Genomic DNA, 24,853 nt, shown 5'->3' on the forward strand with positions numbered 1-24,853 from the left:
CAACACACTCAGCACCCTCAACACACTTAACACACTCAACACACTCAGCACCCCTGTTATTCTATGCCAGACCCATACAAGGCAGCTGGACACGTAAAACTCATCACATCATCACACAAACATCATAAGACTTTCCTCAGCAACATCCCACCTCTAGATCCCATACAAGGCAGCTGGACACATAAAACTCATCACACCATCACACAAACATTACAGGACTCCCTTCAGCAACATCCCACCTCTAGATCTGGGTTGGGTGGAATTAGGTGAAGCGCTGTACGTGTTTAATATGGACATTTATTAACCGACACTCAGCACCCCTGTTATTATATGCCAGATCCATACAAGGCAGCTGGACACATAGCAACAAACTCTCATCCCTTTTCTGTCCAACTCTCTGATGCAAGAGTTAACCGTTACTCCCAGTCCCTCATGTATGCAACAGGTCAACTCTGGAGCTGTCTCCCTCTGTCTGTATTCCCTGCTTCCTATGGTCTCCAGTCTTTCAAACATAGTATGTCCAGGCATCTCGAATGAACGGATCTTGAATTTGTCTCTCTTTTGTAATGTTTTTGTTTTTGTTATTTCTTGGAAGGAACGATTTGCAGGCTCCTGGCCTTTGGTTCCTTCTTCCTTGCATAAAAAAAAAAAAACTCATCACACCATCACACAAACATCACAAGACTTCCTTCAGCAACATCCCACCTCTATATCAGGGCTGGGTGGCATTACAGATGACACGTGCCCAGTTTGTATACTTGTCCCACACAGCATAACACACATATATTGATTCACTGCACGATACTCTATTTATCTATCTACCTATATACCTAAGCTGCTTCCACCTAGGAAAAGGAGGTAGCCGAGACAGGACGACACACTCCCAATTTACTCATCTACTCAAACACATTCATTCGCATCTTAGCCCCAATACACGCAGACACAACATCAGTGGTGTAGGGAAAACATGGGACGACCTTATTGAGGCAGCTGCTTACCTGCGGTCGACGGGTCTGCTAGGCCAAGCATGATCGCGGTAGAGCAACAACAACAGCAGCAGTTGGCTTCATTTTACTAGCCTATCTTCATTACACTCTTTTATCTTCGTATCATAGTTTTTCGTCCTTTAGCATCTTATGTACCATAGTTCAGTGACAGAGTAAGACAATACTATGGCTCTGCTTCGTTTTCCTAGCACTTCTTCGTGATTAGCACCATATTCTAGCGTAAACCTCTAGCTACAGCCCCCTCGAAAACCAGCTGCTTACACGAACCCCGCGATCTGTGTTACTGAGAGAGGAAAAAGACGTGAGATAGACAGGATTACTATCTATCTATCTGTCTATTGCCAGACGCCTTAATCCCGTAAGGGGTGGCCACAAACAAATTGTCTCCATGTCGCCCGGTCCCCCGCCATTTCATTGCCCTGCTACCAGCTCACACGCCCCTCTCTCATATACCCCTCCACTCCATACTTCCATCTCATCCTTGATCTCCCCCCTCCGTCTCCCTCCCTCCATCTCTGTCACATACACTCTCCTCGTCAGTCTCTCACTCTCCATTCTCTCCACATGGCCAAACCACCTCAGTGTGTTTCTCCTAACGCTTCCTATCACATCCACATCCACACCACAACGCTCCTTCGTCCGTTTATAAATTTAGATCAGTGACACAGTATGGCAATATTAGGGCTTTATATTGTGTTTTCCGTAGCACTTCTTCGTGACTAGCACTGCGTTTTAGTGTTAATCTTTTGCTATTGAACTCAAGATGGCCGACCTCTTAAACGAACGCAGTGCTCTATGCTTACTGGAGACTCAGGAAAGAGAGAGAGAGAGAGAGAGAGAGAGAGAGAGAGAGAGAGAGAGAGGTTTTATTTTCTTTACTAATATTACTTGCCTAATATTACCACCAAAATGAAGAAAATGAGATGCCAAGATAGTGAGACTTGGTGGGATGTGGTGTGTGGTGGTGTGGTATTGTGGTGGTGTGGTATTGTGGTGGTGTGGTATTGTGGTGGTGTGGTATTGTGGTGGTGTGGTATCGTGGTGGTGTGGTATTGTGGTGGTGTGGTATTGTGGTGGTGTGGTACTGTGGTGGTGTGGTATTGTGGTGTGTGGTATTGTGGTGGTGTGGTACTGTGGTGGTGTGGTATTGTGGTGGTGTGGTATTGTGGTGGTGTGGTACTGTGGTGGTGTGGTATTGTGGTGGTGTGATGTTATGGTGGTGTGGTAGTGTGGTGGTGTGGTATGATTTTGAGGTAGTGGTGTACATATTATCTACCTATATAGTGTGTGAGAGAGAGAGAGAGAGAGAGAGAGAGAGAGAGAGAGAGAGAGAGAGAGAGAGAGAGAGAGAGAGAGAGGGAGAGAGGAGATAAGAGGTGAGCAAAGACGTGATGGCGTCAGACCCAGTGAGTGAAGACGTTCCCTCCTCTCTCCTTCCTTTTCTCTTTCCCTCCATCCTTTCCTTCCTCCTTTCCTCCCTTCCTCCCTCCCTCCTTTTCCCTTTCCCTCTGTTTCCCTCCTTGCCTCCTTCCCTGTGTTTCCTTCCTTTCTTTCTTTCTCTCTCCCTCTCCCTCCCTCTCTCTCTCTCTCTCTCTCTCTCTCTCCTGTGTTTTTCTTCCTCCTTTACCTTCCTTTAGCGTTTTTACTGTCGTTTCCTCACCTCTCTTCCTTCTCTTTCACTGCCTTCCTTCCTCCTTCCTTTCCTACCGCGTTCCTTCCCCCCTTTGTGTGTGTGTTTCTCTCTCTCTCTACCTTTCTCCCTTTCTCCCTTCTTTCCTTCCTTCCTTCCTTCTTTCCTTCATTCCCTCTCTTCAGTCAGAGGACTTTATTTTCTTTCTTCCTTCTTCTTTCTTCTTCCCCCTAATATTCGTCTTCTTCCACCCTCTCTCTCTCTCTCTCTCTCTCTCATTGTTAATTCCCTCTTCGTCTCTCCACATTCTGTGCATTGGTAATCCTTTCTTCCTCTTTCTTCCTCCCTCCTTCTCTCCAGCTTAATCTCTCTCCTTTCCTCCCTTCTTTCTTTCCCACCGTTTCCCTTCCATTCTTCCTCCCTCTCCTCTCTCCTCTCCTGCGTCCTTCTGTCTCTTTCTCCACCTCCTCCCCCCCCCTATCATTGTGTGTGTGTGTGTGTGTGTGTGTGTGTGTGTGTGTGTGTGTGTGTGTGTGTGTTCTGCTGTATCTATGTATCTATATGTTTGGATGTATGTATGTATTTTTGTGTGGTACGCATGTACAGGTGTATGTATATAAGTATGTATGTGTGCATATGCATGTATGTATGTATGTATGTATGTATGTGCTTATGTATGTATGTATGTATGTATGTGGTGGGTATACACAAAGGCACGTGTACACACAACACCCATACATTACCCCATCACACCCCTTCCTTCCCCTCCACTCTGCCTTACTCCTATTGTTTGGCGCTGGCGGGGGCTAGATTAACACACTCTCTCTCTCTCTCTCTCTCTCTCTCTCTCTCTCAGCCTAAGAGTGTTCACGTATACGATGCACCATCTTCAAACAGTTTATTTACTGAGACACACACACACACACACACACACACACACACACACATACACACACGCACGCACAGAGAGAGAGAGAGAGAGAGAGAGAGAGAGGGGGGGGGAATAATAGTTTAATCGATAGACATGAGTACATACATACATACATACATACACCGCTACAAAGATTCATACATGAAGTAATGTGTATGATGGATGGATAGACAGACAAAGCGACATAGGGAGGGAGTGTGTGTGTGTGTGTGTATCTGTGTGTGTGTGTGTGTGTGTCTGTGTGTGTGTGTGTGTGTGTGTGTGTGTGAGTGTAGAGTATTTTTACGTGTATGTTTGTATGAGTGCTTATGTCAGGGTGTGTGTGTGTGTGTGTGTGTGTGTATTTGAGAGAAGAATGTGTTTATGTGGAGAGAGAGAGAGAGAGAGAGAGAGAGAGAGAGAGAGAGAGAGAGAGAGAGAGAGAGAGAGAGAGAGAGAGTATAGTGTGTGTTGTCAGGGATACTGGAAAGTGCGTGTGCACGTAATTGTAAGGGCGTGTGTGTATGTATGTAGATTATGTATTTATGTGATATATAAAGCTTTACACACACACACACACACACACACACACACACACACACACACACACACACACACACACACACACACACACACACACACACACACACATCCTAAGTAATTCCTCATACAATAATTATGTACTTTCTGCTTGGATAGCACTTGCACTGAAAGCCTGAAAGGGTTAAAATTGAAAGAGAGAGAGAGAGAGAGAGAGAGAGAAATGAAATGAGAATCTGTGTGTGTGTGTGTGTGTGTGTGTGTGTGTGTGTGTGAATTCTTATGTATGCGTGTGTGTATGTATGTACATATGTATAAATGTAGGGATGTGAGTGTATGATGTATGTCTGCCTTTGTATTGTGGTTATATCCATGTATGTACAGTATGTGTGTCTTACCGCATCTGACGCGGTAAAGAGAGTGAGAGAGGGAGAGAGAGAGACAGAGAGAGACAGTGTAGGAGAGAGAGAGAGAAGCACAAGGATGCTGACACGGTGTTTATATGTATGTACGGTCGCGTAAGCATAACATCCATTGGCCTAGCGGTAATGAACACCAGGCCTTAGAATAGACGCTGTGGGCGAGTGTGGGGGCAGTGTGTGGGTAGTCAGGGACGAGTGAGGGACGAGGTGACGTCGATCCCTGGATTTACTAGACGGAGACTCCAAAAGGGTGGAGTTCAAGCGATGTGCGACTCCATGTCCATCCCGTGAAAGTGTTATTGCTGTGAGAATATTACGCCCGTGAGGGACTAGTGCTGTGTACTTCACACCTCTACCCACACACTGATACTGTAAGACGAAAATTGGACCCGCCACAAGTGAGTTGCCCTTGCTTACTTTAAGAATGTTTATTGATCTGCACGTGGTTGATGTCACGACATAACCCAATTATAAATGTAGGAAAGTAAGGACGAGAATTAAAGCGATATGTGTATACGAAGTAAACTTTGGTAAACTGTAATTATGTGTACGACCAAGTGTTGTAACAATGACAGTGATGCCATTATAGCATACTGAGATGGTAAAATTGCATTTCCAGGTATGACCGAATAAATAGTCGAGTCCAGCTGGGCGGGTTTCATTACCCCGTTTCCCCCTCCAAGAGTGCAGGCAGTTACAGTCATTCCTGGGGTCCGCTGGTGGGGAGAACTGGCCCAACGACGATCTACGACAGCGAGGGGGTTGTTAAAGTCTACGGAGGCGGCCTACCTACGATAGGCGACACCGCCACTCAGGACATCTTGGGTTGTGAGTGGGTAGACTCCACAGGACTGCGAGTGTTGATAAACACCTTTACTCAGGCGACTGAAAGCCAAGCGCTGATACGTTGCGTCTGGTCCATTGTGAAGAAAATGCGTTAGTTTACGTGCTGGGGTAGGAATTTATCGCCCGTGTGCCAAACAATGTTAAATAATCGTGACACATTAAATGTGAGAAATGTGAGTGTAATATTCAGGAGGTCGGTATTGACATTGTAACCTCGCTTATATGCTATAAAGTTGTGAATTAAAAGTAATTAGTGCACCTTGGATATTAAGAGTTGTGATTGATACTAGGCTGTCATAGAGAAGGTTCAGGTGTGCCACTGTACTTTAAGGCTAAGCTCACTGCTCGCTGTCTGGCTGTTTGGAGTGTGATGGGATAAACGTTGTATGAACGAGAGTGTGACTAAGAGAGTTGATTAAAAAAAAAAAAAAAAGGGAGGGGGAGAGAGGGGGGCGGAACCTGAACATACCGGGCAGAACCTAACGTAACATACCAGGCGGAACCCAACCTAACGTACCGGACAGAACATAACAGGCAGAACACATCAGCATGGACAACCCAGAAGGAAAGGAATGTGCAGAACATGACGGGCAGAACATAACCCATGGAACAGCTCAAAGGATAGTCGAGGAGGCCAGGGAAGCAACGGGCAGAGAGGAGTTCGAGACGGAGGCTGCGGGGACGATGATGGAACAAAGAGAGGAGAGGGCCGAATGCTTAGAGAAGTGGCCAGCAGTTGAAGGCAGACTGGGTGAGGCACGTGAGAACGTGTGCATGAGAGTCCTCCTGCCGACTCTGCAAACCCTGCAAGAACAGAACACGGTGATCCATGATCCCTTGACACAGTTGGAGAACTTGATGGGAATGGAAGGGAGGAACGAGACGAGCTTGAGGCCACAGGTGCAGCCAGAGACTATAGCAGTACACGGATGATCGGCAAAGAGGCCAAGATATAGTGATGGCACGGGAGACAAACAAATATGGGAGACTAGGGGAACTCAGCAGGGGGAGCAGGAACAGATGCGAGAGGCCGCGACTCTACATCAAGAAGAGTCAACAGTTAGTGGACAAAGGCCAGGGTGGCAGAGGTCAGGGAATCCGAAACTGACTAGACCAGGAACGGAAGAGCTGACATACGCTGCCCCTATGGGGATGGAGGTGATAGCTTCTGGCTTGAAAGAATTGATTGCTGCCATGAGGTTGCCACAGACCCAACAACCAACCTTCGAAGGGAATAGTCGGAGGGAGTATTGGGAGTTCATTCGTGCATTCGAACAACACATAAGGAGGGCCACAGTCCCAGAGGAATATAAGCTGCAGACGCTCATGTAAGCATGTGCAGTGCCAGCCAGGAACACGCTACAAACAAGCAACTATTTGGACCCAAGAGAGGGTTATGAGAAGGCGATGGCCATATTGGAGGACAGATATGGAGACATACATCAGTATGTCCAAGAGATTATGGAAGGGATACTTGAAGGGCCCATGATCAAAGGTGAGGATGAGGGTGGCCTTAGAAAATTTGCCGATTAGTTGGGGTCTTGTATTTTGAGTCTGGAGACCAATGGGAGATTGGGGGAGTTGCACACCGTTCGCTCGATGGACGTGCTGTCGTGTCGGTTACCTGAGAGGGCACTTATGCGGTATGAGGACGAAACTTTTGCCCACAGCAAACGATAGGGGTATTATCCAGGCATTAAATGGTTGAAAACCTTTATCCTGGAGGAACCAGACAGAGTGTGTGTGAGAAGGAGAACCGAGGAAAGGAGAGCAACCACCAAATGATCCACCGAGGTTGGTGTTAGAGGGAATCCAGATGGGCGTGTGATCGGCTTGGCCACCATTGGTGATGACGAACCTGTGAGTAAGAAAGACATGTGTCGGCTGTGTGTGGGGCTGCACACCCTGGTGGGTTGCAAGAAATTCCGTGCCATGAGAGTAGAAGAAAGAAGGGCCACAGTCAGATGGCTCAAATACTGTTAGGTTTGCTTGAATGATACCCACTTGTCAGCTGAGTGCCGGACCTCAGTATGGTGTGACATAGAGGGTTGCACTTGGAAGCATTCGTGATGGATACACCCGACCGGCCTCACAAGGCAAAGGCAGGAGTCCCAGTACCATTGGGAACCCAGGAAGAGAGACGAAGCAAAACCACAGATGGAGGATGAGAGGAAGCCGAGAGATGATCGTCGTCGATACACTCAGCAGGAACAGGCGCATGGAAGCAAGAAGGGAGTACACCGAGCAGAGCCGGAGAAGAGAAGTGCTTCCTGTGGACAGACTGACAAACGTGATAAGGCAAGCATGGAGGGAACACTTAAGAGGCCCAAGCTCGAAAGGGGCAAAGGCGGGAACAAATGACTCACCACTACGGCAGGGACAACACAGATACATGGGCAGCTTCGCAAGGTGGCGTTGCCCATTACTGAAGTAAAGGTGGCTAGTAAAGGCTCGGATGCTGTAGTCCAGACAAGAGCACTTTTGGACTCTGGCAGCAACCGAATCTTCTGTATGACTCAGTTGGCAAGCAGGTTGGGGGCACCACGGAGAACCATTTGGGTAACACTAGACACTATAACTCAGGTAATGGTGCAGTGAACTGAGGAGATAGACTTAGTAGTTAGCAGAGGGCATTCCCATAAACCGAACTGGAAGATATCGCTGCATGAGGTGATTGTCACTCAGTGACTCCCTGCAACTCTGTAAGGATTCAGTAGCCTCTGTACAGGACATGGCAAAATGGAGTCATTTGGTGGGAATAGAGCCACTGAACACGTACGAAGGTGAGGTGCAACTACTGCTTGGTCTTGATGCTCTGCAAGCATTGATGCCCTTGGAGGTCAGGGCAGGGAGCAGTGGAGAACCCTTTGCAATAAGGATGACGCTGGGATGGACCATCAGCAGACCTGTATGACCTCGTGCTGAGGTGGAAGACAGACCAGAGGAGGTAGGATGTGTGGCTGTAGTGGACTACAATTCTCAGGAAACATGATTGGAGGAGCAAATGAGACAGTTTTGGGAACTGGATGCAAGTTACTTGAAGAAGGGAGATGGCCTGTCCATTGAAGACAATAGGGTGATGAAACTGTGATCAAGCACGGCGACAAAGGTGATGGGGCACTACCAACTCCCTATACCATTCAGACGAAATCCACCCAAGCTCCCAGACAACAAGTTAATGGCATTAAGGAGGTTAGAGGCCTGAAGAAGAGGGTGCTCAGAGACCCGCCCTTACGCCAGCGCTTCGCAGAAGAGATGCAGCTGCTGCTAGATAAAGGCTATGCCGAATCGGTGTCTCATAATGAACATCACGCAATGCCTCATGTGACCTGGTATCTGCCACTCCATCCGGTGTTAAACCCAAACAAGCCTGGAAAGGTGAGCATTGTATTCGACTGTGCAGCAGAATGTGGGTCAGAGTCTTAAACAGCCAGGTGCTACAAGGGCCTGATCTAAATGACAAACTGCTGGGGATACTCCTCCGGTTTCGCCAAGGATCAGTGGCCCTCATGGCGGACATAGAGGCTATGTTTCACCAGGTCAAGGTAGCTCCGGAACACAGGGACGACCTACGATTTCTTTGGTGGCCAGAAGGGGATGTACAGGGCACCTCCTAACATACCGGATGATGGTACACCTTTTCGATGGAGTCTGGAGTCCGTCATGTGCCTCGTATGCTTTAAAACAAACCTTCCGAGATCACAGAGATGTATGTCCTGACAACGTGGTTGATGCCCAGTGGAATTTTAATGTGGACGACCTGCTTATCTCAGTGCAGTCTGCTGATGAAGGAATAAGGTTGGCAGAACAACTGCGACACGTCACCTTGCTGGGCGGCTTCAGACTCACCAAGTGGGTGAGCAACAGTAAGGAAGTATGTGAATCCATTCCCAAATCAGAGAAACATAAGGGAGTAAAGGAGATCAACATAGAACACAAGCCTCTTCCTGCGGAACGAGCACTTGAAGTAAGGTGGGACCTAGAGAAGGACCTAATGGCAGTGGTCATCAAATGCATTGAGCAAGGGGGGTCAGTTACAAAGAGGGATCTCTTGCATGTAATCAGCTCAGTATATGATCTGCTTGGATTTCTTGTGCCATTCCTCATTCGCGCCAAGGTCATCTTCCAAGAGGAATGCAGGAGGAAGAAAGGGTGGGATGAGGTTATATCTGACAGCAATGAGGTCCGGTGGCAATGGTGGCTGGTAGAATTAACTCACCTCACAGATTTCAGGATACCATGGGGCTATGACCTGAGAGGTGCAAGAGGAATGCCATTTCAACTACATCACTTCTGTGATGCTTCGCAAGTGGCGTAGGGAGTAGTATCATACCTGAGGATCTCAGATGGGACCAGAGATGTTCACTGTGCCTTCATCTACGGAAAGGCCAAGCTGGCTTTGCTTAAACAGCTGACTACACCCCGTCTGGAGTTATGTGCTGCCATGTTGGCTCTCAAGGTTGATGGGACATTAAGGCACGAGCTGTCGGTTGACGTGGGAGGGTTCGTCTTCTGGACAGACAGTGTGATAGTACTACAGTATATGTGTAACACAGAGAGGCGGTTTCACGCGTTAGCAGCCAATCTAGTGGCGGCCATACACGAACAATCAGAAGTGACCCAGTGGAGGCATGTGGGTTCAATACTGAACCCAGCAGATGACGCGACACGAGGACTGAGTTGCTACAAAATGAACAGAGGGTGTAGATGGATTGAAGGGCCCGACTTTCTCTGGCAAGAGAACAATCACTGGCCACAAGAGCCCCGACTTATTCTCAACCTGGGGGCGAACCCATAGGTAAAAGGCAATGCTACAACTATGGCAATGGGGGCTAAGCAAGGAGAAGACTCACTGATGAGATTGTGGTCCAGATACTCATCCTGGCACAGACTGCTGTGGGGGAGTTTTATGGATTAGAAGGTTTTTGTATTGGAGGCAAATGGGAGGACCAAGGCAAGTTGACAAATCAAGACTGAGGGTGAATGAGCTCCGAGCACCTCGAGCGGCAGTGTTGGGTTGTGTTTAACAGGAATATTATGTATCCAAGATAAAGGACCTGAAGGGGCGGGGTGCACTTATGAAAACGAGCCCACTGTTCCCGCTGGATCCGCACCTGGGGGAGGACAGACTCCTCCATGCTGGTGGACAGCTGGAGAAAGCCCCCTTGACGATGGACAGCAAATACCCCGTGCTGTTGCAGCGGGACCACCATGTCATGGAGCAAATAGGAAGAGAAATCCATGAGAACAAGACTTGGCACAGAACATGCACTAGGGGTAATGAGCCAGGAGTTCTGGGTGCCCAAAGGACGAAGGCTGATTGAGCAGGTGCTAAAACAGTGTCTCATTTGTCGCCGAGTCAATTGGAAGGAGTCACTGCAAAGACAAGCTAACCTCCCTGCTGACAGGGTATGCGTGGTGAAGGCACCGTTCACACATATTGGAGTGGACTGCTTTGGACCATTCATCGCAAAGCAGGGTAGGAATCGGGTGAAGCGGTGGGGTTGTCTGTTCACTTGTCTGAACTCAAGAGCCATACACCTGGAGATTCTTGATGGACTAGTCGCTGATTCATTCCTCAACGCAATAATGAGCTTCTCGGCAAAGAGGCGTGTACCAGAGCACATTCGTTCCAACAATGGGAGAAACATGATTAGAGCAAATAAGGAGCTCCAGGCCACAGCTCTCAGCTAGGAAAAGAATGACAAGGTCCACAGTGCATTGTTGAGGAAGGGAATTGAGTGGGAGTTCAATCCATCGATTGCATTGCACATGGGTGGTGTATGGGAGTGACAGATCCGGACAGTCAGGAAGGTCTTGCAAGCAATAGTAGGCATGCAAGTTGTGGACGATGGGCGACTCCACACATTCTTCCATGAAGTGGAGGAGATAGTCAACGGAAGGCCCATCACCCCGACCTCCAATGACGTCAGCAACCTCGAAGCGCTTACTCCACTGCGTATTCTGCACAATAAGATGGTACACCACTGCCTGTTAGGAGGTAAGGCCTAAGAGCCTGTAGGGGACATCTACTGGAAGAGTTGGAAGCATGCACAGTTCCTAGCGGACCAGTTCTGGAAGTGATGGTTGAAGGTGTACTTACCATCTGTATGACAATGCCAGGAGCATTTCAAGCGGCTGCGTAATTTCCAAGTGGGGGACCTGGTATTGGTGACGGATTGGAATGTACCCCATAATCACTGGATTCTGGGGAGACTGGTAGAGGCGAATCCCGGTGATGATGGTGTGGTGAGGCATGTCAAGGTCAGGACGTCCACACGCAAAACCCTAATCCGCCCTGCGAACAAGCTGTGTCTAGTGGAAGGGAGCGGAGAGTAAAGGTGTATATGGTATTGGTCATAACTGACCAACGGGGAGAGTCTTACCGCATCTAACGCGGTAAAGAGAGAGAGAGAGAGAGACAGACAGACAGACAGAGAGAGAGTGTAGGAGATAGAGGCACAAGGATGCTGACACGGTGTTTATATGAATGTCAATCAATCAATCAATCATTTCCTGTGGCACCCTCGGGGATGCATAGGGCCTCGATGAACTCACACCACCACATCCTATCTTGTGCTAACTCCTCAAGATCTCCCCAACACTCATCTCCAGCTTCCCGTCTCATTGTCCTCACCCACGTCTCTTTTGGCCTTCCTCTACCTCTCATACCAAGTGCCACCCACCCTGGTGTACCTCGTACTATTCCCTGTCTCCTATACACATGTCCTAGCCACTTCCATCGTGAGAATCTAACATATTCATCGATCGGCTGCACTCCCGTTATTTCTCTAATTCTACTATTTGGTATCCTTTCCCACCACTTAACTCCTAATATTCTTCTAAGTGCTTTATTTTCAAACACCAAGAATTTATTTTCCATAGTCACTGTGCTGTACCAAGACTCGTGTCCATAAATTAAGATACTCCTAACCATTACCTTATAAAGTTTGATTTTTGTATGAACAGAAAAATTGTTATTATTCCAAATATTTTTAAGCATTCCCATTGCCTGATTAGCCTTCTTTAACCTTTCCTCGAATTCAAAGTTCAAAGAACCATCCTTGGCTAAATAAGTACCTAAATATTTAAACCTATCAACTTGCTTTACAACCATACCTCCAATTACACATTCCTGCGCATTTTCCATGTTCATATTGATTATTTCAGTTTTTCCACAATTAATAACCAAACCCACCTTGCGACCTTCACTCACTAAACAGTCCAACACTCTCTGCATCTCTTCTGGCCCATCACAAATCAAAACTATATCATCTGCATAATCTAAATCCAAAAGTTTCCTGTTCTCTCCCCAAAGTATACCTGCACCGGTTTCTGTTCCAACACGTTTCATAATGTAATCAATGACCAATATAAATAATAAAGGCGATAGAACACCACCTTGAATTACTCCGGACTTGACTTCAAACGAATCACTCAGACAACCATCAACCATCACTTTACAAAATGTGTCCCCATGCATGTTCATAATGACCCTCACAAACTCCTCTGGTATTCCATAATGTCTCATGATCTTCCCCATAGTCTCTCTCGAAACACTATCAAAAGCCTTTTCAAAATCAACAAAACAAAGACTTAACGGTACTCTCATTTCATTAACTTGCTGCATCAAATGCCTAACTATAAAGATATGATCATTGCAACCACGTCCCTTTCTAAAACCAGCCTGTTCATCCCTCAGAATACCCTCAACCACTGGCTCCAACCTATTTAACAACACTCTACTGAAAACTTTCAAAGCTATCGGTGACAAAGAGATTCCCCTCCAATTACCACATTCACTCAGGTCTCCCTTCTTCGGAATTTTAACAATTACACCATTCTTCCAAACTGATGGTAGTAACCCCGTCACCCATATCTTATTGAACAGCTTGGTCAAGATCATTATTAATCTATCCCCCTCCACTTTAAACATTTCCGGAAATAAACCATCCTCCCCTGGTGCCTTGTTATTCTTTAACTGTTTTACTGCTTTCTCCACTTCTGCAAGCCTCAACTCTCCTGTTTCTATATTTAAATCTTCCTGAGCAGACGGTATATCCTCTTCTGGTGGTATTGGTCTATTAAGAACTGTCTCAAAATGCTCTTTCCATCTATTTTTAATATCTCCAGCTTTGGTCAATAAATTTCCTTCCCTGTCTCTAACTGGTATTTCCTTGCGTTTACCTGCATTACCACTCAGTTCTCTAATCGATTCATATGCTATTCTTTGACTCTGTCCATCATTTTTGTTTATTAAGATTTCAGTCTCTGCAACCTTTTCATCCACACATCTTCTTTTATCTCCCCTAGCTAACCTTCTTACTTCTGAATTCAAACTCCAGTACGCAGCTCTTGCTAATTCAATCTCTCGTTCATCAACGCATTGCATCTCACTCCTCAATTTAGCCTCACCTCTCCTTTTTATCATATCCCACGTTTCCTCTGATATCCATTTCTTTCTCCTGAATCTATGTCTCCTTCCAATCGTACATTCAGCAGTCTCATGCAAAACTTTGTTCACATCCTCCCACATCTCATCTACACTTCTCTCCCCCTCTTCCAACGTTTCCAACACCAAAACCTATTTCTGCATTCTAATCTGAATTCCTCCTTTTCTTCTCCTTCCCTTCTAAGCTTAACAATATCGTATCTACCAACACCAGATTTTCCTTCTTCTGATTTTTAAGTTTAAACCTTATTTTTGCAATGCTGAGTTGATGGTCACTACCAATATCCGCTCCCCGTTTAACATGAACATCTAGCAGAGAACTTCTATGCCTCCTACTGATAGCGATGTGATCAATCTGATTTTTATATTTTCCACACGGCGACACCCAAGTTGTCTTGTGTATATTGCAATGCTGAAAGAGTGTGCCCCCAATGACTAAGTCATTTGCTAGACAGAAGCTTCCAAACCTCACTCCGTTTTCACTCATCCTACTACCAACTCCCATCTTACCCATACATGCCTCAAATCCCTCATTTGAGCAGCCCATTACTGCATTAAAATCTCCAACGCAGATCAAAACATCATGTCTAGGTACCCTTCCTACTCCTTCTTGCAACTTTTCATAAAATGTGTCTTTCCTTTCATCGAGTGCATCATTAGTAGGTGCATAACACACAAACAGACTGATGTTGCCATGATTTGATTTAAACCGTGCGTATAACAATCGCTCATCTATAGGATCCCACTCACATAATGCCTTATTTGCCTTACAACCCAGTAACAATCCTACTCCCTGATAATGCATTCCGTCCTGTCGGCCAGATATCAATAAACGTATACCATCCTCCAAATCCAACTTATCAACTCCAGTTAATCTAGTTTCTGTCAGAGCACAAATATCAAGTCCATAATTTTGAAAAACCTTCACTAACTCATCAATTTTACTGTCATGATTTAGCTTTCTCACATTCCAGTTACCAATTTTAATTGTATTTTTTGCATTAACAAATGAATTAGATTGTAATTGAGGCAACCGTGAGATTCTTAGCACCCCCTGCCCATTTAAGGGCTGCACGGGACTGGGGGCCATTATTGTTCTTTCGGAGTCCATCAAGGTTTCTTTGGCTAACTTCCTGAACACCTCGCCAATGTGTTGCAGTCGCAGTAGGCAGCTAACTTGCCTGATTGCCCACACCCGAAAGACCCAGCTATGCTGTAACCAGTCACGTGCCGGCATGCTTCCCAGCCATTTCACTCTCAAGGAGTTCCTCTGCCTGAGAAAGCAACCACCCCCCTGCTCCCGAGGGCTTTTGATCTGTGTAGGTAGAGGGCGATCACTCCCTCACTAGCCATATACAGTGTATATACACTCACCATATGAATGTACGGTCGCATAAGCATAACATCCACTAGCCTAGCGGTAATGAACACCAGGCCTTAGAATAGACGCTATGGGCGAGTGTGGGGACAGTGTGTGGGTAGTCGGGGACGAGTGAGGGACGAGGTGACGTCGATCCCTGGATTTACTAGACGGAGACTCCAAAAGGGTGGAGTTCAAGCGTGTGCGACTCCACGACCATCCTGTGAAAGTGTTATTTCTGTGAGAATATTACGCCCGTGAGGGACTAGTGCTGTGTACTTCACACCCCGACCCACACACTGATACTGTAAGACGAAAATTGGACCCTCCACAAGTGAGTTGCCCTTGCTTACTTTAAGAATGCTTATTGATCTGCACGTGGTTGATGTCACGACATAATCCAATTATAAATGTAGGAAAGTAAGGACGAGAATTAAAGCGATATGTGTATACGAAATAAACGCTGCTAAATTGTAATTATGTGTATGACCATGTGTTGTAACAATGACAGTGATGCCATTATAGCATACTGAGATGGTAAAATTGCAATTCCAGGTATGACCGAATAAATAGTCGAGTCCATCTGGGCGGGTTTCATTACCCCGTTTCCCCCTCCAAGAGTGCAGGCAGTTACAGTATGTATGTATGTAATTATTCATGTATGTATATATTTACACATGATTATTTATATAGGTATGAACAGATTTGCTGTATATACATGTATGTATGTATGTATGTACGCATGTATGTATTTGCATCACACAATTCTTTGATCATTATCATCAATCCTTTCATCGCACACTCTGTTGAAGTTTCTCTCTCTCTCTCTCTCTCTCTCTCTCTCTCTCTCCTAGAAGGCCAGCTCTTTCCTCCCTCCCTCCCTAGCTTATCCCTGCCTCTCCCTTCTTCACTTTTCTCTCCCTTTCTCTCCCTGTCAATCCTTAACGCACCTTGCCTCACTCTTCTTCAGCTTTCCTCTCCCTTCCTCACAGTACCTTCCCCTGCCTCATCCTTGCTCACCCTACCTCACTCTACCTCACCATGCCTCGCCTTGCTTCCCCCTGCTTTACTCTGCCTCACCCTAACTCATCCTACCTCACTCTGCCTCACACTATCTCACCTTGCTTTCCCCTGCCTCACCCTGCTTCCCACTGCCTCACTCTGCCTCATTCTACCTCACCCTGCCTCGCTCTGCCTCAGTTTTCTTCCCGTTCCTCACCCTACCCCTTGTTCTTTCTTCCATTTTCACTCCTCCTTTCCTCTCCACTCCTCCTCTCCACTCCACTCCTCCTCCCCTCTCCACTCCTCTCCTCTCAACTCCTCTCCACTCCTCTCCTTTCTTCTTCACTCCTCTCCACCAGACAAAATATCACCACGTGTATTGAAGGAACTACAGAATGAAATATCAAAGCCTTTATCTGAACTTTTTAACTTATCACTTAAGAGCAATAAGGTGCCACATGAATGGAAGCTTGCTAATGTAACCCCAGTATTCAAAAAGGGCAACAGAGCCCAACCAGAAAACTACCGCCCAATTAGTTTAACATCGGTGGTTTGCAAATTACTTGAAACTATTATCAGAGACAAGTTGGTGAAACAAAAACAATCTCATAAAAGATTCTCAACATGGTTTTCGTAATAATCGCTCTTGTCTCACGAATCTGCTTGACTTTTTCAATGATATACTGAACATGTACGACGAGACTAAATCTGTTGATGTGGTCTACCTCTATTTTCAAAAGGCTTTTGACAAAGTTCCACACAAAAGACTCCTTCAAAAGCTAAAGGCCCATGGTTTCAGTGGCAGTGTTCTCGGGTGGGTAGAAGATTGGCTCACCGGACGAAAGCAAAGAGTTGTAATAAATGGAAAAGAGTCAGACTGCATAAACGTTACATGTGGAGTGCCACAGGGTTCAGTGTTAGGTCCCATTCTTTTCTTAATATATGTAAAAGGTATTGACGAAGGATTGTGTTGTAAGATTTCAAAATTTGCTGATGATACTAAAATAGGGAACAGAGCAGATACAGCACTGCAAAGGCAGGCAATTCAGAGAGATCTTGATCAACTGTTTAATTTGACTTAAGTCTGGCAAATGGATTTCAATTGTAATAAATGCAAAGTGCTAAACACTGGCAGTAAAAATGTAAGAGCTAGTCATAGCACGAATATTGTTCAACTTGACAGGGTAAAGCATGAAAAAGACTTAGGAGTTATAATAACAAACGATTTGAAACCAAGCAAACAATGTACAGAAGCTGTGAAAAAAGCCAATAAATTGATTGGATTAATAGGCAGAACATTTGAATATAAATCCGATAATATTGTCCTCACTTTGTATAATTCCTTAGTACATCCGCACCTGGAGTATTGAGTTCAGTTTTGGTCACCGTATTATAAAAAAGATATGGAAAAGCTTGAAAGAGAGCAGCGAAGGATGACAAAGATGATACCTAGACTGAGAAATAAACCATACGAGGAATGTTTAGAAGCCCTGAATCCATTTACCCTAACTAAACGGAGGTTACAAGGAGATCTAATTCAAGTATTCAAAATATTCAAAGGGCACAATAGCATGGCTGTCGATAAATACGTCACAGTTGATCACTCGAATTATACTAGAGGCAATGGGCATAAAATAATTGGCAAACGATTCCAGTCGCATGAAGCTAAGCATTTCTTCTTCAGTAGAGTTGTAAATATATGAAATAAATTGCCCTCCAGTGTAGTAAATTGTAATACAATACAAACCTTTAAAGGTCGCCTGGATAAGTATTTGTCGTCTAACCCCCAGCTTAATATGTTTACTTCTGAATAAAGCACTTGTGTATGTATAATTTTGTATTTTATTTTATTTTAGTTTTTTAGAGCGTGGATCAATTTATTAAATGCAAATATAGTATATGCACACACTTGGATATGCACAGACAGCCCTGAGTTAACGGTCACTACTCATACTTTCGACCTGTGATGGGCTGTGGATCACTGAGGGTCCCTGTTAGTTAAGTGGCCATCGGGATTTTTTTTTTTAATGTACCAGGGGTCACTGCTTCAGGAGGTGACTTGTGTTCTTGTCCCGCATGGGAAAGTTCCTAGTCTCAGTGGAATGAATGGAGCTGGGGCCTGATTGACAGCTGCCTACCTTAACCCGCCCCGTCCCGACCACTTTTTGACCACTGGTACCCCCCAATCCCGACCATTTTTCGACTCCTTTTATTTTTGCTAAAACTTTTGCTTTTGATGAGAAACATCGAAAATTCATAGAGAAATCGCTCACCTGAGGTTTAAAATACTCATTACAGGTAGGAGAGCCTCCTTACCTTACTGGGTTTTCTATCAGGCTGGCACCAAAGAAAACGAGTTCTATGGGAGGATAACTATTTCACACCACTCATAAACGGTATTTATTTATTTACTGTTACGAATTTATATGTAGTACAAGAGTATATTGGTTTTCAAGCAGTAATATAGGCATTATAAGCATTGTTTCACTCACTAATACCTGACCTTTTTTTGCCACATTACCTGATCATCATTTCTAACTGTTTCTTCCTCTAATGCTATGTAAAGTTTGTCCTCCACATTGTCATTGATTGGGAAATCACTCTGGCCCTGAATTTCGTACCGTGGCATGACATGGCTATACTGGCCAGGTCACTGATAACAGGTGAATTGCTGAGACAATGGCATGCAGGGGGGGGAGGAGGTCATGCTGGGTAAGGCATTGTCTCTGCCTGGCATCTTGTTGAGGAAGGTGTCACGTGTATACGTACCAAAAATGACTCGCGAAAATTGAAAATTGTGGAAATTATGAACCCTGCAATTGCAGGACGTTGAAGTACGTCCCCGGGATTAGCTGTGACAAAACGTGAGGACGTGGAAGTACGTCCCCGGGACGCCGCGGATTAATAGCGCCAGGCAAGGCTGCCACATCACCCCTGAACATCCACACTGTGCACTGTGCATATTCCATGCTGTGTCCGCAGACACCCTGTTAACTCAACGTACCTGTACATAGTGTCATGCATTAGTTATTTATTTATTCGATTATTCATTTTACTTTACTACTTTCTCTTTCAGGTTATTCATACTGGTAGCTTATAGATAAAGTATTATAGAATGTAGCTTTTCCTTTTCATTCTTTCCTATGAAATTTCCATGTCAGGTTTTCCATGTTGGATAGTGGTTTTTCTCACTTTTTTTCTTGTCAGTTTTAACTGGAGGGTTTGGAGGCGGGGGGAGCCTTCTTGCTTTACTATCCTTATCCTTCAGCATGTAGAGTTAGATCTTGTAGTCATAGTCTACTCCGTAACAAACAGCCTCGAAAGGACCATAAGGTCTGTTGCTGTTTGCTTTCCTTTGTGCTCCTCTGTACTCCTTTGTACTCTCCTCTCCACTCCTCCTTTCCTCTCCACTCTTCCTCTTTTCTCCACTCCTCCTCTCCTCTCCACTCCTCCTTTCCTCTCCACTCTTCCTCTTTTCTCCACTCCTCCTCTCCTCTCCACTCCTCTCCTCTCCTCTCCACTCCTCTCCTTTCCTCTCCACTCCTCTCCTCTCCTCTCCATTCCTCTCCTCTCCTCTCTTCTTCTCCTCTCCACTCCTCCTCTCCTCTCCACTCCTCTTCTCCTCTCCACTCCTCCTCTCCTCTCGTTTCTCCTGTTTTTTTTTTATTTCCTCGTCTGTCTCACTCCGATTTTCCCCTCTCTCCTTTTCTCTTCCCTCTTCTCTTTCTTCCCTCTTAACTCCTCTCCCCTCTTCCCTCACTTCTTACCACTTTCACCACCTCTTCTCCCCCCCCCTCCCTCCCCTCCCATCTCTCTTCCATTCTTTCCCTTCTCCTTTCCTTTCTTCCTTCATTCACATCCTCTTTTATTCCCCCTTTCCATCCTTTCCCTTCCCTTCCCTTCCCTCACTTTCTTACCTCACACCTTTCCTTCCATCCCTCCTTCCCCTTTCTTTCCTCCCTTCCCTCCCCTTTCCTCTTCCCTCCCTCCTCTTCCCTCTTCTCTTCCTTCATTTCACTTCCTGCTCCTCTTCCATTTGGGATACTACCTCTCTCTTCTCTTCTCTTCTCGTATCTCCATCTTTCTTCTTTTCTCTCATCCCTTCCCTTCCCTTCCTTCACCCTGCCTTCCCTTCCCTTCCCTTCCTTCACCCTGCCTTCCCTTCCCTTCCCTTCCTTCACCCTGCCTTCCCTTCCCTTCTCTTCCTTCACCCTGCCTTCCCTCACCTTCCTTTCTCTTCTCTTCCCTTCCTTTCCCTTCCCTTCCTTCACCCTTCCCTTCCCTTCCCTTCCCTTCCCTTCCCTTCCTTTCCCTTCCCTTCTCTTCCCTTCCCTCCCTTCCCGTCCCCTTCCCTTCCCTTCCCTTCCCTTCCTTTCTAGTCCCTTCCCTTCCTTCCCCTCCCTTCCCTTCCCTTCCCTTCCCTTCCCTTCCTTCCCTTCCCTTCCCTTCCCTTCTCTTCTCTTCCCTTCCCTTCCCTTTCTTTCCCTTCATTTCCCTTCCCTTCCCTTCCCTTCCCTTCCCTTCCCTTCCCTTCCCTTTCTTCCCCTCCCTTCCCTTCCCTTCCCTTCCCTTCCCTTCCCATCCCTTCCCTTCCCTTCCTTTCTCTTCCATCCCCTCCCTTCCCTTCCCTTCCTTTCCCTTCTCTCCCTTCCCTTCCCTTCCCTTCCATTCTCTTCGCTTCCCTTCCCTTCCCTTCCCTTCCTTTCCCTTCGCTTCCCTTCCCTTCCCTTCCTTTCCATTTTCTTCCCTTCCTTCCTTTCCCTTCCCTTCCCTTCCTTCCTTTCCCTTCCCTTCCCTTCCCTTCCTTTCCCTTCCCATCCCTTCCCTTCCCTTCCCTTCCCTTCCCATCCCTTCCCTTCCCTTTCCTTTCCTTCCCTTCCCTTCCCTTCCCTTCCCTTCCCTTCCATTCTCTTCCATCCCCTCCCTTCCCTTCCCTTCCCTTCCCCTGCCTCCCTTTCCCTTCCCTTCCCTTCCTCACTCCTGTTTGTTCCTTCTGGCTTGAGTGTATGTACTTTGTCCCTCCCTCCATCCCCCCACCTGCCTCACTTGTCAATCCTGCCTCCCTCTGCCTCTCCCTGCCTCACCGTTCCTTCCACTGCCTCACCCTGCCTCACCCTGCCTTCCACTGCGTCACCTGCCTCACTCTGCCCTCCACTGCCTCACCCTGCCTCAACTTGCCTTCCACAGCCTCACCCTGCCTCACCCTGCCTTCCACTGCCTCATCCTGACTTCCACTGCCTCGCCCTGCCTTCCACTGCCTCACTGTGCCTTCCCCTGCCTCACTGTGTCTTCCCCTGCCTCACCTGCCTTCCACTGTCTCAACCTGCCTTCCACTGTCTCACCCTGCCTTCCACTGCCTCACCTTGCCTTCCACTGCTTCACCCTGCTTTCCACTGCCTCACCCTGTCTTCCATTGCCTCACCCTGCCTTCCACTGCCTCATCCTGTCTTCCACTGCTTCACCCTGCCTTCCACTGCCTCACCCTGTCTTCCATTGCCTCACCCAGTCTTCGACTGCCTCACCCTGCTTTCCACTGCCTCACCCTGTCTTCCATTGCCTCCCTGCCTTCCACTGCCTCACCCTGCCATCCACTGCCTCACCCTGCCTTCCACTGCCTCACCCTCTTTCATCTACCTATCCTAAGACTTGCAGCAGAAATCCACGCCATAAATCTGGAAGTAATGGAATCCTGTCACATCCTGAATTTGTCGCCTCTGTATTCCTCTGCCTCCCCTTCCTGTTCCTGCCTCTCCCAGCCTCCTCCTGCCTCGCCTCTCCTAGCCTCCCTCTGCTCGTCCTGCCTCACCCTGCCTCCTCTGCCTAACCTGAGATGAAACGCTCCTGTCGCAATCAAGCTCGGCCGTTTGACTATCTCTATATTATCCTGTCTCTCTCTTAGCCTCCCTCTTTCATCTGCTTATCCTCTCTCTCTCTCTCTCTCTCTCTCTCTCTCTCTCTCTTAGCCTCCCTCTTTCATCTGCTTATCCTCTCTCTCTCTCTCTCTCTCTCTCTCTCTCTCTCCTAGCCTCTTTTTTTTCTGCTTCTCATTGCTTTCTCTCTGTTTCTCTCTGCCTCTCCTAGTCTCTCTCTCTCTCTCTCTCTCTCTCTCTCTCTCTCTCTCCTCCTGGTTCTCCTACCTTTTCTCTTCTGTTTCTCCCTGCCTGTCCAGCCTCCTCTGGTTAATCTGACACCACCACCAAGAATCTAGTAGAGGAGGCCCTGTCACATCCCAGAGTCGACCTCCTGACGTATCACACCTACCTCTCCCGTCTCCTGCTTTCTCTGGTGTAGATTCCCGCTGCCTTATGCCTGCCTCGCCCTGCCTTACCCCTGCCTCACCTGTTATGCACACCTAGCCTCTCTCACTTTCCCCTACCTAATCTGAGATGAAATATTCCCTTCACATCCCATCTCGCCTCTGAATTTTGCTATCTTATTCCCTCTTCCCCTGCCTTTCCCTGTCTCTTCAATCCTTTCCTTGCCTCTCCCAGCCTCTCCTTTGCCATACTATGCCGTGTCGGACCCTGCTTTTCTTCTGCCTACTCCTGTCTCTTCTTCCTAACTCGAGACCACAACCAATAAACTAGAAGTAGGGTCTTGTTGCAACCCAAATTCTTCCCTCTGAATTTTCCCTCCCCCTCTACGTCACCCTGCCTCACCCTGCCCACCCCTACTTCCTTCCTTCGACCCCTCCTAGTCTCTCTCTTCCTCTCTTTACCCTCCTGCTTATTGTGGTTACTTTGTTTTTCTCCTTTGATATATTTTTTGAAACGTGGATTGTTCTGTCCCACTCCAAATTCCTTTACCTTAGTTTCCCTCCTTACGTCTGCTTTCTTTTCCCTTTTCCTACCCTACCCTGCCTCAGCATGCCTTTTCCTGTCTCCCCTGCCTCTCACTGCCTTGCCTTTCTACCCCTGGCCTCCTGCTTCCCGTCCCTGTCTAGAAACTGAATTCGATAAACAAGGAAAATCTTGTCACATCTCAAACTCGGTCCTTTGCACTTTCCTGCCTTACTCTGCCTAACTCCTGCCTCTCCTAGCTCGTGCTTGCCTCTCTTCCCCTTTCCTGTCTATCCCCTGCTTCCCCTTCCTCCTCTCCCTCACCCCTGCCTGTCCCTGCCTGCCGCTGCCTCACCTAAGACTCTGGGTGTAGTTAGACTTTGCCCTGGTGACTGGATCCCGCACCGCCAGGAGTAACTTAGCGTCAGGCAGGTCTTGCTTCACCCTGGCCGGTACCCCTGGCGTGGTGAAGTAAGCAGGGGTCTTCTCCACGGTCAGCTGCCCTTCCATACTCAGAGGCAGCTTGCTTCTGTGTGGGGGGAGGGAAAGGCAAGAGGTATAGAGGGAAAGCAGAAGAGGAATAGACTGCACGGTATGATGGAATAGTTGCATATCTCACACCAGTCATGTCAACATCCACGGATCGCAAGACCCATCAGGTCATACCACATCGCTTCTACACCACCACATCATACCAGTACTCTCTTTCATCATACCACCACATCATACCGGGTCATTTCTACATCCCACTGCACTATATCAATGTAGTATAACACCAGTACTGCTATTATATACTATTTCATCTCTGTTATAATACCATTGACACAATTATACGTATTTGACCAGTATTTTATATGTATGTGTCCATAGCTATCTATCTGTCTGTCTATCTACCTACCTACCTACCTGTCTGTCTGTATCTATCTATGTCTATCTATTCACAATATATATTTGTACTGTACAGAGAGAGAGAGAGAGAGAGAGAGAGAGAGAGAGAGAGAGAGAGAGGGAGAGGGAGAGAGAGAGAGAGAGAGAGAGAGAGAGAGAGAGAGAGGGAGAGAAAGAGAGAGAGAGAGACCATGTGACGAATATGAAAGCAAGGGACGAATGACTTCAGTACTAAGAATCTCTCTCTCTCTCTCTCTCTCTCTCTCTCTCTCGCTCTCTCTCTCTCTCTCTCTCTCGCTCTCTCTCTCTCTCTCTCTCTTTTCATTTGTTATTTCCACAGTATTCCTGTTTCCTTCCTTTTGTCGCTTATTCAGTCCTTCCTTCCTTCCTATCTTCCTTCCTCTCCTCCTCCTCCTCCTCCTCCTCCTCCTCCTCCTCGTTATCCTCCTCCTCTCTCTCCCTCTCCCTACCCTCATTTCAAACATGTCAGTTCAGCTCTGTTTTTTGTCAATCTCTTTGTTTACTTTTTGCCTCTCTCTCTCTCTCTCTCTCTCTCTCTCTCCCGCATGTATGTATATATTTATCTACCTACCTACCTATCACTCAATCAGACTATCTATCTAATCTGTCTATCTACCTATCTATCTAACTATCTATTAGAACAATGCACCTGTCTGTCTGTCTTTATTTCTACACAGAACTGTCAGTATATTATTATTATTGTTATTATTATTATTATTATTATTAGTTAAGAAATAATAATAATAATAATAATAATAATAATAATAATAATAATAATGAAGAAAGTTAAATCGGGGAAAGCCCCAGGAACTGATGGAGTGTGTGGTGAAATGCTGAAGCATGGGGGAGAGATAGTAGTAAAATGGATGTGGAAGATGTGCAGATTGGCCTAGGAGGAAGGTAGAGTCCCGGAGGATTGGAAGTCAGGTTTAATTATTCCCTTGTACAAAGGAAAAGGGGAAAAAGAAGTGTGTGGTAATCATAGGGGCATTTGTC

General features: G+C 46.6%; 1 protein-coding gene across 1 annotated transcript in view; it reads right to left on the reverse strand.

Annotated features, from left to right (window-relative positions):
• The window catches only part of LOC145411934 (heparan sulfate glucosamine 3-O-sulfotransferase 6-like), a 47,334-nt gene that overhangs the window by 13,347 nt on the left and 9,134 nt on the right, over positions 1-24,853 (reverse strand). The window contains exon 4 of the mRNA XM_080281903.1: positions 23,304-23,477. Coding sequence (XP_080138029.1) covers positions 23,304-23,477 — 174 coding nt within the window. The remainder of the gene's footprint in view (positions 1-23,303; positions 23,478-24,853) is intronic.

The sequence above is a fragment of the Coenobita brevimanus genome, chromosome 91 (assembly GCF_032717465.1).
Source record: "Coenobita brevimanus isolate Jiangsu-jjx chromosome 91, ASM3271746v2, whole genome shotgun sequence".
NCBI lineage: Eukaryota > Metazoa > Arthropoda > Malacostraca > Decapoda > Coenobitidae > Coenobita > Coenobita brevimanus.